The sequence below is a fragment of the Alligator mississippiensis genome, chromosome 3, assembly GCF_030867095.1.
Source record: "Alligator mississippiensis isolate rAllMis1 chromosome 3, rAllMis1, whole genome shotgun sequence".
NCBI classification, from domain to species: domain Eukaryota; kingdom Metazoa; phylum Chordata; order Crocodylia; family Alligatoridae; genus Alligator; species Alligator mississippiensis.
The window spans coordinates 165,689,835-165,707,990 of NC_081826.1; the positions used below are offsets into that span (position 1 = coordinate 165,689,835).

The window sequence follows — 18,156 nt, forward strand, 5'->3', positions numbered from 1 at the left end:
ACAACTCCCAGGCCCATTGTCCAAAAAGATCAAGAACACCATAACCTGCCACAGGTAAAACAGGGAGATGAAGACCTGTCACTGCAAGACCAGGAAATGGTTGTGAAAATACACTGGAGAGAACCAGTGAAGGGGATCAGAAGCACAGGTTCAAATATTAGCAGGTTTCGGGAGGAGGGGTCTCTCCTCCTTTCTTGCAGGAAGTAAACTGACATTGGTGCAGTTTTCTGTGTGCAAGACTCCCCCACAGGACCTTACAGAGTGCAAATATGTCTGTTCTGCATGCATACTAAAGACTGCGTCGCATCGTTTTTCATAAGCGTGCAAGTTTATCCTTGTGTTTTCATGCCCACTGTGGCTCCTTCCTCTTAATCATAGTCTTGTAGTTTTCCCTATGCTAGTTTTGCATATCTCGTGGGTATCTGCATTTCCATCTAAATGTGTGTAACAGCCCAGGATCTGTTGAGACAAAAGAACTTCATGCACTTAAATGTTGTCATTTGGTAATTTTTCTGCCAGTAGAGTAAATGAAGCCTTAAACAGGCATCTGGTTTCAAGTAGAGCTGCCTTTTGCAAACATAATTTAATGCTGCTCAGTATTATCATCTGACCAGATTAAGAAATAACAAAATGTAAAATCTTTGATTCCTTCCCCCCCCCCCCTCCTCCCCCTGCTGGGGAAGCTTTGAAAGTACTTTGCCTTTCAGATTCTCAAGTGACATTGCCTTCACCCTTATTTGGCAAATAACTGTTTTGAGGGAGGGTATGCAAACTGAACGTGTTTGAGAGACAGCATGTGTGGTATTTCTGAACTGACATGGCATGTAGCTTCTCTTTTTAACTTCATAATTTAGTTGTTCCCTATCTGCAGCATTTTGGATGTGCTAGATAGTAGGGTAAAATGTTGTGAACAGTGTGAAGTATCAGCACAGGCTTGAGGACAATTCCAATCTTGATTGCATCAAAAAATGAGCCAGAAAAATTCCATTTTGTAGATACACTCGAAACTGAGACCTGGATTTGAATTCAGACTTTTGTTAGCTTAGCGTTGTAAAGAGTACAAGCTACCCCTGATGAAAGGGCTTTCTTAACTCACTAGCTCTGCAGGCTTCTGTAGTGATATGCTCTTCCATACTCTTCCAGCATTAACACTCTTGTGAAGATCAGCAAAAGTGCTGGGGCTATGCTGAAACCTCATGCACCAAAACTTATTCCTGCCCTGTTGGAGTCCTTGAGCGTGCTAGAACCCCAGGTTCTCAATTATTTGAGTCTCCGTGCCACGGAGCAGGAAAAGGTAAGTGGCACAACTATGAAAGATGTTTTCAAAGTAGCATGTCAAAGATTTATAGCTTCACAGCCTTAAACCAGAATCTTCCATAGCCTTAAACCAAAAATCAGTGGCTCTGAAGCAGAGACATAGCAGGGTATCGAGGGGAATTAGCTAACAAATCTACTGCCTCTTTTGTTGATATGCATTTGAAGAACAAGAGAGAGATCAAGTATTGTTCCTAAAACATACAATGCATAAAGCAGAAAAGTAACAATGGGTGGGCAAGCTGGGCATGAGCCCTACACACTACCCAAAATAGGGATGCTTCATCCTCTTGTGTCCCCATGCCCTGCACCTTCCCTGCAGTAGATGTGGTTTAGTTTAAGAAGAATTCCTAGCCTGCTAAAATTACAACTTGCCTGTGTTTGTCTGGAAATGCACACTCATCTAAGTTAGTGTGGAAGCAGCTTCCATGTGAGGTTGAAATCTGGGGGCATTTCTAGTGGAATACTTTTCTGCTGTCTCCACCTTGAACCTGCTTGGTCTTTTCTGTTTTCTTTAGACTGCAATGGATAGTGCAAGACTCAGTGCTGCTAAATCCTCTCCCATGATGGAAACAATCAATATGGTAGGTATTTGATTTAACCCCATTTTGGAGTAAAGATTAGTAATAACCTAAGTAGCCACATGATGGGAAGTTTTTCTTTATGCTTTTATCAGGTTGTCAGATATCTCCTGCAGTGCAGTCTTTTGCTCATATATTTGTTTTAGTTATTGTCTTCACTCCCTAGTACACATGTACCCACCCCCCAAACTTTTTCTTCCGCCCCCTCTGCCATCCTTAGTAACCGAAATGCAGACATGTGGACAGATTCTCACCTGGGGTGAGCTATCATGACCTATGATAGCCAACTCCAGGTGAGAACCTTCATAAAGGTGAATACTTATGATGTTCCACAGATGGCACAGGGGTGATTGAATGTTACAAAGAAGGGATTTCTCAACTTCTTTGAAGCAAATTACTTCTCTCTAATCACCTTTTATCTCTATCAACCTTAGAACTACACATTTTATCTTGCTCCTGATGTAGGCCTCCCAAGCAGGGAGGCTGAAGTAATTGCTCTTGAACACTGGCTCAAAACTCTGTTTTTTTCTGTCCATTCCTCTCTCTTTCCAGTGGTTTTTGGTGCTTTGGGCATTTAGATCCAGTACCAGTTTTCTTGCCCAGCTGGCTTCTTGGTGTCTGGTACTGATATATTATCACTGCTCCATCAGGGTTTCCTTCTGCTCACCTTCTGCGAAATTTAAGTCTGCACCAAAATTTTTCCTTCTCCTTTCCAAACGCTGATTTGCCTGTATAGTAGTTTAATTTAATATTTTCTTTAAAATATTTAAAAGCCTGTTTAGCACTTGAATACATGTGTTTTGATTCAAGCAGGGGGTGGCACCGTATAAAATTGGTGTAACTTGGTGTAACAAGTTAGCCATCTCTTTATGGGGTCTAACCTTCCTGGTCTTGCCTCTTTCAAATTAGTGTTCATAGTACAATAGATTTGTAAGTGCAATGAAATGCTGGCACAGAGAAGTATAAGCCAGCAGCGGCTTTCCTGTTTTGACACAGGCTTGTGTTTCTTCCTCAAGATTTACAATCTTTTGTCTTTTCCACAGTGCTTGCAGTACCTGGATGTGTCGGTTCTGGGTGAGCTGGTCCCTAGGCTCTGCGAGCTGATTAAAAGTGGAGTAGGCCTGGGCACAAAGGTATGCTGGCTATTTTAATGAGTCTTTGGAAGTGGGAGAGGGAACAGCTTGAAAGGGTGGCTGCATCATGGCTGCTCTGAGCTTGAAGTTGCAGCCGTCACCAGCAAAGGTGGTAAATGTTTCATATCTGGATCTGTCTGCCCATAATTCTCTTTTTTTCTCCAGGAGTGTCACTAGTAACCCCTCCCTCAGTGACGCGGAGGATGGCTACTGGGTTCTATGGGCATGTGCTGGACATCTGCTCTGATGTGCTAATTAGCACACAATGGAACAGACTTGATTAATTGAGTCTGCTGGGGCATGCTAATTGGCACACTCCAGCAGCCTCCGTGTCATGTGTATTCAGCATCCCTGCACTTCAAAATGGCAGCAGGGGCGTTCTAACTAAAGTTTGGGTTGTTGAACAAGCTTTAATTAAAGCGCCTCTCCCGTCATTTTGAAGTGCAGGACACTCAGTACACGTGACACTGCAGGTGCTTTAATTAGAGTGGTCTTGGAGCTGTTTTAACTAAAGAGCCCTCCCCCTCCACCCCAGAGACCATGTGTAAAGACACTGTATGAGAGTAGGTTGCAGAATACTGCTTGATGTGCCTCTGTCTGGCATGTGGGCCAGGTCCAGAGACTGGACCCAGGAGCTTTTGTAGCTTCCTTCTCCTAATGTGGCTTTTTTTTGCTTTTAAAAGAGAGGAATAGTTTCAAACTTGCTTGTAGACTGTTTGGGTCAGGGGCAGCATATAGAGCACTTAGTCCCATGGAGCTCTGATCCTGACAGGTACCCTCTGGCCCAACAGCACTGCATGCCAATAGCGTGTCAATAGCTAGAATTAGCTGATAATGGGTTTTGTTTTCCCTTTTGCTCTTCCAGGGAGGCTGTGCTAGTGTGATAGTATCATTAACCACTCAGTGTCCCCAAGATTTGACACCTTTTTCAGGTAAGGTTTGTTTTTAACACAGGGATTTTTTTTTAAGTTCATTTTTTCAGTCCTTTGTAAATAGCTTGTTTTCGATTCTCCCTATTTAGTTCCATCACAGGAAGCTCTTCTGTATTCATATTTCCTGATTTCTAAAGGCTGTGTCCCTTGGAGCATAGTCTGTGTTTGGGGTTGTTCCTGTTCAGTTAGGCTATGTATATCACTAACCCACATCATTGCCTCAGGAAAGTAGCACTGCAGATATCAAAGTCTACAGAACAGCAGTGTCCCACCTACCGTGTAGTTAAAGCTGTCTTGCAGCTGCTTCTGGTTTGGGGTATATTTTGGGGCCAAACCACATTATATTCCTGTTTAAAGCCCACATGCCATGTACACTTAACTAAGCACATAGACTCATCCATTAACACCAATAATCTAGTGAACCCAAGACTCTGCCTCCCACTGTGACAAAAGGCTGATTCTGCTATTTCAAGGCTTGACTCTTTCTCTCTTTCCAAACAGGTAAACTCATGAGTGCTTTACTCAGTGGCCTGACAGATCGCAACAGTGTGGTGCAGAAGTCATTTGCTTTTGCAATGGGGCATCTTGTTAGGGTGAGACAGGCTTTGGTGTCTTTTCATTTAGCTCATTGGAGTTCATTTTTTTTAATGTGTGTTAAATAACTCTCTCTCTCTCTTTTTCTCTCAGACCTCTCGGGACAGTAGTATTGAGAAACTACTGCAGAAGCTTGGCAGCTGGTACATGGAGAAGGAAGGCAGGTGACTTTCTATATTTTCAGTTTTTTGTTTTCAGTAAGGAACCAGCTCTGGTAGCTAGAAGAAGCCAATGAATGTTCACTCTAGCATTGTCTGTTCCCACACTTATAACTTGCTGGCCTACAGATTTTCTAGATGGATATGTTGCATAAAGCAAGAGGCTTCTTTCCTTCATATTACTGTGACTCTCTTTACTGGGTTTCATGAAATTACTTCTGACTCTTCCTATCAGTCTTTCCATGAAAAATCTGACTTCAAATGCTCAAACCAGATAACTGTTTTCTTTTCTTTCCCCTTCAGAACCTGTCTACAGGACAGGCTGTGCTTTAACTGTTCATGCCATTGGACGCTACAGTCCAGATGTTTTGAAGAACCATGCCAAACAGGTCTTGCCATTGGCATTTCTGGGAATGCATGAGGTCCCTGATGAAGAGAAAGGAGAGAAAGACGATTCTAATTTATGGACTGAAGTATGGCAGGAAAATGTCCCAGGTAAGCTGCCCCAGGGATTGTTTTATGTGAGGCTACTGGGGATGTTTAGACAGCTTGCACCCGAAATTCTTCAGAAAACTTGAATCTTAAGAAAATCCTTAAAATGATTTTTTTAAACTAATTTACAAATCAAATTGCATAAAAATAATAATGCTCTGTGGAAACATGGGACTTGTTGTTTAACCTGATCTTGAAGTTTCTTAGAAGAAAACTTCCCTTCCTGCCAGGGCCACCTTCTACCTTTTCCATTTCTCCAGCTCTGAGCTGTTGCTTCTTGGGGGAAGGCAGGAGAAGATGACTTATTTGAGAGTTGTTGGATGTTGACACGGCTTTTTTTTTTTTTTTTTGGGGGGGGGGGGGGGGGGCGTGTTTTGTTTTTTTAACAGAGCTACTTATTTAGGTGCCTGAATTGGAATTTGCTGGCTCTTGTTAGGCAGCCATTTTAGACACAGGAAGGACTAATGCTTAGGTCACACACCTGGGCTTTAGGAGACCTGGGTTCAGTTTTCTGCTTCACTTCAGGCTTGCTGTATGGCCTTGGGCAGATCCTTTAGACTCTGTGTCTCAGCTTCCCATCTGCTAAAATATATAATGTGTAAGGAGAAGCATGTTGAAGAGTGTGAGTTGCTCAGATATGATGGTAATATGGCCCACATAATGACTTAAGTGGCTAATTTTGAAAATCTTGGCCAGCACTGTGGGGAGAGGAGGGTTCAGGGAAATGAATCCTATGCTCTCTGCAGGCACTTCTGATATTGGCAGGGAAGGGGGAAGAAGGGTGATTCTCAGTGTACAGGATAGCCTTATTAATGTGAAGGATCTCATTTAATTGGAGATATGCTAGGTGGCATTTGTAGTTCTCACCCTAAGGAGCAGAAATCACCTAAGAAAATCTAGAGATACATATTAAGCCATCTTTTTACATCTGTGGAAGAAGATTCATCAGTATAATACTCCTTTGTGAAAGACTTGCTAGCTCTATTTAGCGGCTTGGTTTCAAATGTCCCACCAGGCAGGAGGTTGCTAGGCAGTGATGTCTTATTGGGGACTGGGGGAATGTGTTGTCATAAGACGTTTTTAATGAGTGCGTTTTGAAAAAAAACTAGCTTTCCTCAGGAAATCTAGACATTTCTAGAGAAATACCCCTGTTCCCACCAGAGTGAGAGAGAGAGCTCTCTAGCATAATTAGACACACCCTCTTACGTCCCTTTTGAAGGATCTAGGGAACATAAAATCTTTCATTCATGGGTTGGGAATGACCCCCATTTTTTCCATATGATGGTTTACTTAAGGTAAAACTGTGAGTAACTTACTGACTCAGTTCCCAGCCAAAAGAGGAGGTTCCCATTGCTGTTTAAAGCCATGTTTTTAACTGGATCACATTTGTATTCTTTTTATATAAAAAAATTGCAGTTTGTCTTTGTTTCATACACAGGTACCCATGGTGGTATCAGGCTCTACATGCCAGAGTTGATAGCCATTACCCAGAAGGCTTTACAGTCCCAGTCCTGGAAAATGAAAGCCCAGGGAGCAGCTGCCATGGCATCTCTTGCCAAGCAAACTAGCTCATTGGCACCTCCCCATCTGGGAATGGTGCTCACTGCACTACTTCAAGGTTTGCCAGGAAGGACGTGGACAGGAAAGGTAAAGGAGCAGCCAGCACCAAATGGTTCCACAGAGGTGCAAGTGTTCAGTCCCTGAGGCTAGGGAGGGAACATACAGAGCTGCTGATGTTCACCGTGGTATAGGGAGGATGATTTAAAATGGATGGTGCTTGCTGGACCATCTGTCTTGTATGCCTCTCAGATGTAGAGGGAGGCATTGGTTTTCTGGCCCTGGTTCTTGCAGTTTTAACAAATTGGATACCTGCACTGCTTTGTCCATGACTGGTGGCAGGTGGCACAAGCCCTCATTTTTTAAATGGCAGGGCAAACTAGAGGTGGTACCATGGGGAGTTTCTTGCTGTGTCCAATGCCTCATGGAAATAAGAGTGTAGAACTCAGAATACCTTGCAGTCAGATTCTCATTTAAGACCACTTTACACTACTCTACCCATTAAAGGGGACTAACTTGCAGGCGGACAGACTGGACAGCCTCTGTACACTGCTAGGTCAGTGTAAACGTGTAAACAAGAATGGGGCGTGTAACGTTTCCATGCATCAGTGTCCAGTGGGGGACTGTCATACAATGTAAAGGATGCTGAAATGGGAAGGAAGAGAGCAAAAAAAAGTGTGTCCTGCAGCAGAGTGCTGGGAAGAGCTTGTCTCTGGTAGAGGGGAGTGGCATTTGAGGGCTACTGCAGTGTCTGTTGGTGCTACCGGCACTCAGGGGAATTTGGAAAAGTATCACATAGCAGGAGGGCACCACCCTACTGCAGTGATGCTCACGAGCACTCTCTTCTGTTTAATGCTCACAGGAGGAGTTGCTGAAAGCTGTCGCCAGCGTGGTCTCTGCATGCAGGTAACTATTCCCAGTGAAGGTGCTGTACCTTCAGACTCTCCAGCAAGGGTTGCCACACATGGCTACTGCCTGCCAGATCTGAGATGGGGAAACTCCACTGCCCCCTGCTCTGTTAGTGAGGAGTGGGAGATGGTAGGATCTGAGCACTGCCCAAGTCTCCAAGTGGACATGAACACTTTATTTCCCCTCTCCTTGGATCTGGGGTGCTGGGATGGAAGGGAGGAGAGGGCTGGGATCTGTTGAGGTAGAGGTCAGGGTGTGTGTTCTTTGAGGAAGGATAAGGCACAGGACTGAGATACTAAAGCAGATAAGGGTGGAAGGAAGAGGGAATATAATAAGGGAAAGGATGTATTTAAAAAATGAGAAGGAAGCTACAGAGATGAAGTGTGATGCACTGGCATGGTGCTTAGGGGAGAGTTGAATGGCAAAACAGAGCGAAGTGTGTGGACATGCCCATGCATCCTCTGCCCTACATGAATGTGCTCTCTGAAGTGAATGGGTTGGCTTATCACCCATGTGTCTTGGGGAAGCCTAGAGCACTGAACTTGCCAGGCAGGGTTTCAGCCCTTTCTCAGCACCCACGAGACTGAGAGGGTGCACAGGGACTTGGAATAATCCGCTGTTGACACAAAAAAAAAAATTCCTAATTGAAGTCTTAGTGTTGGAATTGTTTTGGGGTCTGGGGCCTTGTTGAACTTGCTGGGTCCATGAGGATGTCACTTGGCATTGACCATCCATGCACATGGTGTTTCAGTGCTGAGCTGCAGAAACCAGTGCCGAACCAGCCCAGTGTCAGTGACGTTGTCCAGGTCATCCTGAAGGAGTGCCGCAAAGAGAACCTCAAGTACAAAATCGTTGCCCTCCGCTGTGCAGCAGAGGTGCTGCAGGTGACAAAGGAGGACCGGTTCCAGGAGCTGGCTGACATCATCTTCCCTATGATAAAGAAGGTGACCCTTCTGTCTCCAGAGCTTATTTTCTTTGAACCCCCCCGAGGGCTGCACTCATATGCCTCTGCCCCAATCTGGCCTGTTTCCTGGTGCCTGCTGATGTAAGTGAGACATGTTCCTCATACAGATTGGCCCAGTTTTGGGCTGTACATCAGGCCTCACAGTGGGGGAGTCTTGGTGATACCTACTCCCCTTCAGATTGACCTGGGAAGGAAGCTGAATTTGAGGTCTGTGCAACTCAGAGGATATAGTGTTTTCCAAGAACACTTGATGGCCTCTCTGCATAACTACTCCGCAGCAGAGAGAAGCTCCTGTGGCACTTGTAGGAGCCAGTGTTTTCTCACTGTCTCTTCCTAATACTTCTTCAACCACACTATTGGCATGTGATGTGTGTGTCCCCATTGATTGCTGCCTCCACCTGAGTCTCAGGACGTGATTTTCAGGTGCTGTGTATCTGCAAATCAGGATGATGTCAGTGTGAATGGCAAGCATCTGCTCCTCTGTTCCTGGGCCGTAATGTCATTACAGCCCTCCAGAGTCATGCAGGATGAAAGATAAATTATACTAATTTCTGCAACTGTTGCTGATAGCAACAGCAATGCAGTAAACTGAGTGGCTGTCAAGGATACAGTGACTAGGTACAGGGCCTGCTGGGCTCAAGGTATTGTTAAACAAATGTAGCACAATGTAAGCAATGTTACAGTTGGTCTTCCTTCTCTTTTGTCAACACCCCTGATACTTCTCACACCCCGCTTCTGACCCACCCATCCTGATACCTCTGCAGAATTCTCATGGGAGCATGGGAGCCAGTTCACCAAAGGGCGACGATGAGGATGAGAATGAACAGGAAAAGGAGCTACAGATGGAAACTCTGCTCTGTGCCTTTGAGAGTCTGGGCAAGGCCTGGCCTAGGAGCCTGGAGACGCAACGTAAGTCGGGTCAGGCACATAACAGACAAGGCCAGCAGTAGGTGGGGCAAAGAGTATCCATGTTAAAAGGGAAGCCTGAAAGCACGTTGAGGGAAGGGTAGGAATATCAAGAGTTTTCCAAAGTCCTTTCAGCACCTTGGAGGTAATTGGCTACAGTGGGTTAGATTTTCCTTGCTGGCCAAGAAGGGAAAAGCAGAGCTGCCTTTCCCACTGCAGCAAGTGCTCACTGAGTCACTACAGCCAGCTGTTCCCAATGCTCCTCACTCATGAAAGTTACCAAAATTTACATCTGTCCCAAGCTCCCTTAGCTACACTGTTAACAAGTGGGGAGCACTGTGATGATTCACTTGGGCCAACACTTTCTACCTTGGGGTGCCAGACATAAGACAACAAGCTGTCCATGGCACTGAGTACTCAATTTTCCATTGAAGCCAATAAAACCTCTGAAGGATATGGATTGAGTTGCTTGTCTGCAGCCACTTATGAAAGAAATGTGCTGTCTTGCCTGGAATCATGGAGAGCTTCAGTGTGGTTTGTGGGAGGAGGCTGTGATGGTAGCTGGGTTTGGGAGCTCTGGTGCAGACTGTGACTCTGCCAAGTGGGAAATGTTCGCTTCTAATTTTGCTTGTTGATGTAACAAAACCCTAACTTGTTTGCAGGCTGCTATCGGCAAGAGCTGTGCAAGTTAATGTGCGAGCGTCTGAAACTTAGCACGTGGAAAGTGCAGCTGGGAGTCCTGCAGGCAATGAATGCCTATTTTCAAGGGTAATTCTCTTGCCTGTGCTTTGCTTCCATTGCACACATTTTGCTCTGGCATGTTGATCCTTTTTGTGACAACTGCACAGTGACTGGGACCGTCATAATTGCTCAAAACCAGTTCAGTAGATCATAGGAAAGTAGGGCTTTAAAAGACCTCCCAAGATCATCTGCCTATGCCCTCTGCTGAAGGCAGGATCATCCCTGACTAAACAAACCATCCCAGCCAAGTGTCTGTCCATCCTGCCCTTGAAAACTTCCAGGGATGGAGATTCCATAGCTGCTTCTCTAGGTACCCTGTTGTGCTTAACACCTTCATAGTTAGAAAGTTCCTCCTAATTTCTAGTCTAAATTTCATCTGCTGCAGCTTGAGACCATTGCTCCTAGTTCAGTTCCTTAAAGCCACAGAGAAAAGCCCATTTCCATCCTCCTTGTAATTGCCCTTCAGGTATTTTGAAGACTATTATCCAGTCCCCCCTCTGTTTTTTCTTCTCCAGACTAAACAATCACAGTTGTTTCAGCCTTTCCTCATAAGTCATGTTTCCCAGGCCTCTAATCATTTTTATCAGTCTCCACTGGACTCTTCCAATCTGCCCACATCTTTCTTGAAGTGTAGGATCCAAAACTGGACATAGTACTCCAAGTGAGGCCTCACCAGTGCTGAAAAGAGCAGAAGAATCAGTTCCCTTGATTTGCAAGTGAACTTCTGTTAATACTACCCCAGATGCTGTTGGGTTTTTTTGCAATACTGTTAGCTCATATTCAGCTTACGGTCAACTGTAACCCCCTGTCCTTCTCTGCGGTCCTGCAGCCTAGCCAATCATTCCCCAGTCTGTATTTGTGCATGCAATTATTTCATTCTCAGTGCAGGATTTGCATTTGTCCTTCTGTTTTATCTGATTAATTTTCGACCATGTTTTCCAGTTCATCCAGGTCATTCTGGATCCTAGCCCTACCCTCAGGAATGTCTGCAACTCCACCCAATTTGGTGTCATCTGCACGTTTGCCAAGTGTATACTTGATTCTATCATATATAAATCATTAATGAAGATGTTAATGTTTAATACTAGATCCAGGACCCCACTTTATACCTCCTCCCAAATCAACCCATGGACTGGCCCCTTTTGCCTTTGGCAAGCTGAATCTAACATGGCTTTCCAATTTGCTAGGTTGATGCTTTTTGATGAGGAGCACCTGGACCCTGGGGCTTTGAGAGGCATACTTTTGGAAACCTGCTCATCTATCACACACTCATTAGGTAAATATTTTCCAACAGGTGGCTGGGAATGAATTGCTTATTTCAATGTTGTTGGGTTTTTTTTGTTGAAAGTGGAGTTGCCCATGGTACTTTGCCCAGGGACATCAAACTCCTCTGGAGCAGGAAACCCCTGAAATCTCCTATAAATGCCTGACTTCTAGGAGAGGGGAGATAGCTTTCCATACAGGTACATGAAGAACTGTCCTGGCAGGCATTTTTACTTTCATATTTTCTCCTTTCTCCCATACAGTCAAACTCTACTGATGCTTAGTGAGATCCATTTTCCCTTCTCCATTCAGACTTCCTTGCTATGTCCGTGTTCCACTCTGTAGGGTACTGTAGAGACCCGTGGTTAGCTCAGGCATTTGTAACACAGAGCTCTGCTTGGTTTGCTTTACCCTGCCAGCTTGTTCACAGCTGGCCTGAGGCAGGGCACGGAGTAAATATATTCTTTGAAGCTAGGCCTAATTCATGTCAGAACCTGTAGCCCACATTTATCCTTAACCACAGATCCCTCTACGGTTTCCCCAGATATTCTGCGCTGCGCATCGGAGAGGGTTCAAGTTACCTGTGTATTAGGTGACTGCTGTGCCCTTCCACAATACAGGCTGTTCCCAGGGACAGAGAAGCCTGTCTAATCTATGCCAGCCTCCCCAGTGGATGGCAGAACTGCCCAGAATCTCTATGGCAATCCATGCAGCTGCCTTGCCCCCAAAGTGCTCACTCACTTCAGACTCAGTCCCGAGTATGAACATTACAGCCATCTGCTGTGCCAAGCAGACTCTTCCCTGACCTTATACTTCCAGGGATTTCTGCCAATACAGCTCTTTCCAGCATAAAGAGGCTGAAGCGGGAGTGAGGATTTTACCTCTGTAGCTAAGGCCCACACAGGCTTTTGTGCTGCGGACTGGTCTCAGGAAAACAACTTGATCAGAGCGGTTTTTGCCTTGTGCTCACTAGTGGAAGCCTGCTGTTGCAGCCTCATCTTTGTTTGGAGGTAGTTAGCCTTGTTACCCTGGAGTCAGGCAGAACGAAGAGCAGGACCATTCCTAGTATCTGTGAAGTAGGCTGTCGCCTACAGAAGCTCATGCCTCTCTGAACTAGGTAGTCTCTAAGGGGCCACCCTGCCCTACCTTCTGCTGAAGTAGAAAATCCCCAGATGATTATTTTAAGCATTGACCACACAGAGTTCTTGGCAAAGAGATTCCTTTACATACAAAAGCTGTTTCTTGAGGGCTCCTGGGTAGCAATCTGATGGTGCTGCTGTGTTTACCAGGTTTGTCACTTTCCAGTTCCTCTCACCTGTGAAACAGAGGGACCGTGGGGTCTGTGGTGGAAGGTCCTGCTTGATGCTTTTGTGGACTCAGTAACAGGGCATAAGGAGCCTGTATGGGTAGAGCCCAGTGCTGTGAAGATGTGTGGGGTGTTCTGTACAGGTTACGTGAGGGTTAGAAGCATTCTAAACTGCACGAGCTCTGTGATTAAATAGTTAATGCTGTCTTTGTGCACTCTGAATATGTTCTTTCTTTCTCAGAAAATAAAAGCTACACCTCCATAAGAACAGAAGCCTTGTCTGTGATAGAACTGCTGCTCACCAAACTCTCAGGTGAGGCTCTTTGGGCTTCGGGAGTCCAGCTCAGTGCATGGCTCAGAGGCCTAGAAGTGTAGAGACGCAGTGTCTTGCAGTGCCACCACTAGATGCTGTAGGAGCAACACTGTGACCCAGCGAATGGTGCTTTTCCTTCCTGGAAATGCATGTTGTGTCATGATGTATGATGTGCAGCCTTGTACATGGGAGCAGGAAGGAGACATGGAGGGACAGTCTTGGAGAAGATAGGGGTAAAGTTGAGGTCTGAAATGTGAGTTCTTCCCCTGGAGGGGAGAGCAAGAGCTCTGTGTAGGCAACGCAGGCCTGTTTCCAACTCTCTGGATAATCTGTGGGCTCAGATTTTGCAGAGTGCCCCATGGAGGAAACAGCCTGCCTTCTGGTGGGGCGGAGGAGCTGTTGCAGTTAGCCCCTCAGCTTCAGTTTGAGGATTTATTCCCTGAAAAACCACCCTTAGACCTAAAACAGGCGTGTTCTCTCCAGCATCCAGTGCAGCTGTGGCTGCTCTTTGTCATTGTTTAGCAAATTTCTCCTTTAAGTTCTTAGGCTCCAGCCCGTAGCCCTGTGCACCTCCTTTACTGTAGCAGGAGGTGGCTGCGTGTTCTTCTCCCTTCTTTTGAAGCCATTGTGAGGTGACTGCCCCTGTGCTTGAGCATGGTGGACCTAGTATAGCTGGGCCTAAGCAACCGCTGCTCTTCCTTGAAGCCTGTGCATCTTTGTAAGTCAGGTTGAATTAGCCCAACACAATAGAGAGCCCTTCATGAATCTCTTCACTTCATCCAGGGAGCCTTGTTACTTAAGGCCACTCTAGCATTCACGTGAAAATAACACCAAAATGTGCCTTGTCTCTCTTTCTCCACCTAGAGTCTAAACAGTGGGAAAGTCTGACCCCACAAAGCAGGGAGCTTCTCATGGGCTCGTTAACTACCATGGCATTGGACAGCAGACCTGAACTGCAAGAGAAAGCATCTTTATTGAAGAAAACACTTGAAAATCTTGAGTAATTGTAAAACAAACGAAGTGCCATGTAAAACACACAGTGCAGTGATCTGAAAACCAAGTGGGAAAATGAAGATTAATCTGTAGCATGCATCATTCCTTGGCCAAAATAAAAATGCCTTAAATTCTGTTCCCCATTAACTTTATTTTTACTGTTTTTAAGCTGCTGGTTAGGTAATGTTGTATCAGTAAATACCTCTAATGATTTGCCCTTGCGGGCTTGTAGGTGTGTGACCTGAAAAAAAAAATGCCAAGTGTAAGATGCATCTGATTTTTAAAATAGGCAAGGATTTACTTGAGTTACTTTAGATCCCTGTTGTCCCGACAAGAGTTGTTGAAGGTGGTTGGAAAAACCAGCACTGGAAAATGAAATGCTTAAATTTCATTTCATTGTATCGTGTGTTTGTGTGTGTGTTTGTGTGCGCGCGCGTGTGCGTGTGCATGGAGATTAAATACTTGATGTCCAAACAGTGATTCTTTGGATGTACCCAGGAGAACAGGGGGAAACTAATATTTGCATCAGCAAGAGTTGAACTCTTGTCTCCATTGCAGTCAGTGGCAAAGCACCCATGGACTTCACTGGGGCCAGGGTCTCACCCCAGCTCTCCACCTTCTGCTAGTCCAGCCTGGTCCTCCTCCTTTGCACGCCCTCCCATTGCCCATGTTGGTTGTGAAAGGCAGAGTACTTTTGACTTATTTATTCCACCTCTGACCTCAAAGTGGACTGAGTGAGTCCATATCCTACTTCTCCCCTCAGCTCAGATTCCAGTCTCCCAAATTTTCAACAATCACTATGTTCCCCAAAGGATGCACATGAGAGCGCACTTTAATGAGTTGCCATGGGGGGTAGGTGGATTGAGTCTGTGAAACTAGGCAAACCTTGACAGGTGGAACACTGCTCTTCTCAAAGTTGTTTTGCATGACACTCCACAACTGCAGCAGAAAACAAAGTTAAAATGAAACCTGTTCTAGAGATGTTTTTCAAGAGCGTTCAAAGTTTGCCAATGACAAATTTTTGTAGTCGTACTTGTTTTCTTCCTGTTCATAACCCTGTTCTTGCTTTGGAAACCTGTAACAATTTAGACTTCTCAGTGTTTGTAACGAATGACATAATTGCTCCTCTGTCAGGCACCAGCTTGGACTGGTTTCCAGCAAGTCCTTTTAATTTGCACTTCGGAAAGACTATCAGCATTAACGTGAAGTAAAACCTCTATTTGATACCTAGCCATAGTGCCCTCCCCGTTTCCTCTCCACAGACAGAAGGCATAAAATTTGCTGCTGTGGCAACAGGTTTGAGAAGTGTAAAATGGCCACTATAACTCAATCTGTTTAGCATATGTACAGCTTCTCTGAGGATGCTGCTTTGCTGATGTTGGTGACACCACTGCCACAGATTTCAGTAAGAAAAGGCCTGTTATTTCCTTATTTGCTCCCTCGTGCTCTCCTGTCCGCTCCTGACACGATCAACTAAGAGGAGAGAATCTTTTGGATAACCCAACCAAGCACCCACCTTTTCCCCAAGCAGGTGGCACGGTCGGGAGTGAGTATTCTGGACTCGCCTTTCCCTTGGGTGCTGTGTGTTCTTTAACAGTCCATGTTTTTGGCACTGGTTCACCTTAACAGTCTGATGTGCTGATGGAAGGAAGGAAGGAAGGCAGCCAGTGCGTGCCTGGCAAGAAATTCTCAGCAGATGTAGATGACTCCGCCAGCCTTTCAGGAACCTCAGCAAGCACTAATGCATCAAATGAGCCCTTCTCATCGGGCAATCCCTTGGTGCTGAGAGCAGGTGCTTATCTATGATCTCGTGGCAGGGAGCTGCTCTTTGTTTACATGTCGTTCGGAGTACCAAGCACATTTGTAAATTTTAAAAGCATATTGGGCAAATCTCTTGATGAAGGCACCTTTTAAATGAATGCAGAACTTGCCTTCTGTGAAATCTTGTTTCACAAGAGCTCATTTTTGATGAGAGGAAACGTCCCGACTACTTTGCTGCAGTGACTGTTTATCCGACTTGGTCTTTTTCATACAGCTCGAGGAACAGGCAGATAGTTCCAGTAACCTAAGAGGTTCTGATCTCCAATGCGCTGCTTTCAGCAGGGACTCAAGTATTTGGAAGCAGAATCTAAGATGATTGAGTGGCCATTAGTAGAGCAACTGTACTAGTTGCCAGAACAAACACGTTTTTCCCCTAGGTAGTTTATAGTACATGGAAGAACATGTTCTAGGAATTCTAATGACAGCTAGGCTGACAATTCTGGCCAAGATTATTGGGAAGTTAGAGATGGTAAAACGGTTCCTCTCTGAATCACAAAGCAATATGTTTTCTAATGATTAAAGAACCAATTCAGAGTTCCTCTAGAGCATGTGCCTATACACAGAACCTACCTGCACAAAGCTGATGCTAACTGAAACAGGTTTGATTCCCAATTCTTTTTTCATTTGTAAACTTGACGAGAAAAAAAAAAAGAGATGTGGCCTTCCTAGACTTTTTCTTCTAAGAGTGATTGCACTATGTAAAACACTGTACTTTGCCCTTCTCGGGCATTTCTTGTGCTGCTGCAATGCTGCTTTGTATACCAGGAGTGAGGCGTGCAAGTTTGACACTAGCACTCGTTCTAACCTGTGAGCTGTTGCTTAAATGGATGTATATTAAGAAAAGTTTTCTAATGTTGCAAGGTCTCCATCGAATTCACCACAATCTGTACTCAGCTGTCAAAGTATGTAAATGAATCAAGTGAAAGAAAATGCTCTCCCACTTACCAAAAAGGTAACATTAAATAAAAGTGCATGACCTGTTCTTGGAAGTAACTGGCAATTTTTTCCCTATTCATGTGTCAGTTTTTGCTGTCCACTGCCTTGCAAAGTTTCAAGCTGGCATTAGTGTTACACACTAGGCACTTATCATGGATTTCACTACTTCTACTGTATGTCTGATTCAGCTGAAGGGACAACTGGATCTGTATGTCAGCTATCCACATAATTGCTTTGCTCCAAGCCCATGGCACCTCTTGGTAGTTCACTATCAGTTAGCCTGCACTGAAACTGCTAATGGGCCAGTTTTGGATTTGTTGCGTAGGTGCAACTGAAGGCAGGACTAGACCAAAACATTGAAAATCACTTAATTGCTATTTAAGGAATTTAGCCCTCAGCTTCTTGTTAAAGCAACAGCCACGTACACTGTTACACTCCATATGCAGTTCAAGGGACCTTCCTCTCAAAGGTTTTCATAAGACAGGGGAAAACAGTAGAGCAGAAGTTGATGAAGCACTTGTCTGTTGCAGTAGAAAATAATACCTAAGCAAAACAGTTAATTGTATCTATGGTAGTTGTATTGAACTGCTTATCAGTAGGGCTTGGGTGTACAGACAACAACACTATCTCCTCCGCTAGCAGTGAGCCCCAAGAGAACTAAACTGGTATTTAGTTCAATCAACTCTTATCCTAAACACATTCCTGGGTGGGAGACTTCAGAATCCTGTCACCCTTCCTGGTATGCCAGGGGCCAGTTGGTTACATGAAAAGCATTTAGAGGATACATGTGGCCACTTGGATACCTTCCTTCATTTTCTCTTAGTGCTGTTAACAGACTGATCAGGACTAAACTAGTACTTGCTGCCCCCACAGCTTGAATCATTCTGCTGTGCAGTTAAAGTCTGCAGCCAACCTGCCTGCAGATACCTAATTCAGTCAAATGTCCACCAAAGGCAAAGAGCAGCCAGTAGCTATCGAGTTTCTCTTTCCTCACCTCACTGGCTCTCAGCTGTCACAATAATTTTCTTCCTGTGTATAGGAAATATGAGGAGTCTGTAGTTATCTTCAGTGGCTCATCTTGCTAGTATCTGGGCCTTGCCTGTTCCCCAAGTGGCCTAAATGGCCAACTACACTAATGGTTTTCCCCTGTTCTTGCCCCAGCTCTGGCTCCATGTAGTATTTGGGAGAGTACACTGTATATTCCAATAATGTCTCCCCTCTTGGGAAGGCCAGAGGGCAAGAG

General features: G+C 45.0%; 1 protein-coding gene across 4 annotated transcripts in view; it reads left to right on the forward strand.

Moving 5' to 3' along the window:
- ECPAS (Ecm29 proteasome adaptor and scaffold) overlaps positions 1–16,959 on the forward strand; it is a 90,873-nt gene extending 73,914 nt beyond the window's left edge. For all 4 annotated transcript variants that reach the window (XM_019490725.2, XM_059724625.1, XM_059724626.1 and 1 more), the window contains 15 exons: positions 1,144–1,294; positions 1,833–1,898; positions 2,939–3,028; positions 3,894–3,960; positions 4,462–4,553; positions 4,648–4,714; positions 5,016–5,207; positions 6,643–6,851; positions 7,624–7,667; positions 8,422–8,614; positions 9,399–9,543; positions 10,203–10,308; positions 11,469–11,557; positions 13,092–13,163; positions 14,028–16,959. In XM_019490725.2, the coding sequence (XP_019346270.1) occupies positions 1,144–1,294; positions 1,833–1,898; positions 2,939–3,028; positions 3,894–3,960; positions 4,462–4,553; positions 4,648–4,714; positions 5,016–5,207; positions 6,643–6,851; positions 7,624–7,667; positions 8,422–8,614; positions 9,399–9,543; positions 10,203–10,308; positions 11,469–11,557; positions 13,092–13,163; positions 14,028–14,167 (1,723 nt within the window). In that variant the 3' untranslated portion in view covers positions 14,168–16,959. The remainder of the gene's footprint in view (positions 1–1,143; positions 1,295–1,832; positions 1,899–2,938; positions 3,029–3,893; positions 3,961–4,461; positions 4,554–4,647; positions 4,715–5,015; positions 5,208–6,642; positions 6,852–7,623; positions 7,668–8,421; positions 8,615–9,398; positions 9,544–10,202; positions 10,309–11,468; positions 11,558–13,091; positions 13,164–14,027) is intronic.
- Positions 16,960–18,156: the final 1,197 nt, after the last annotated feature.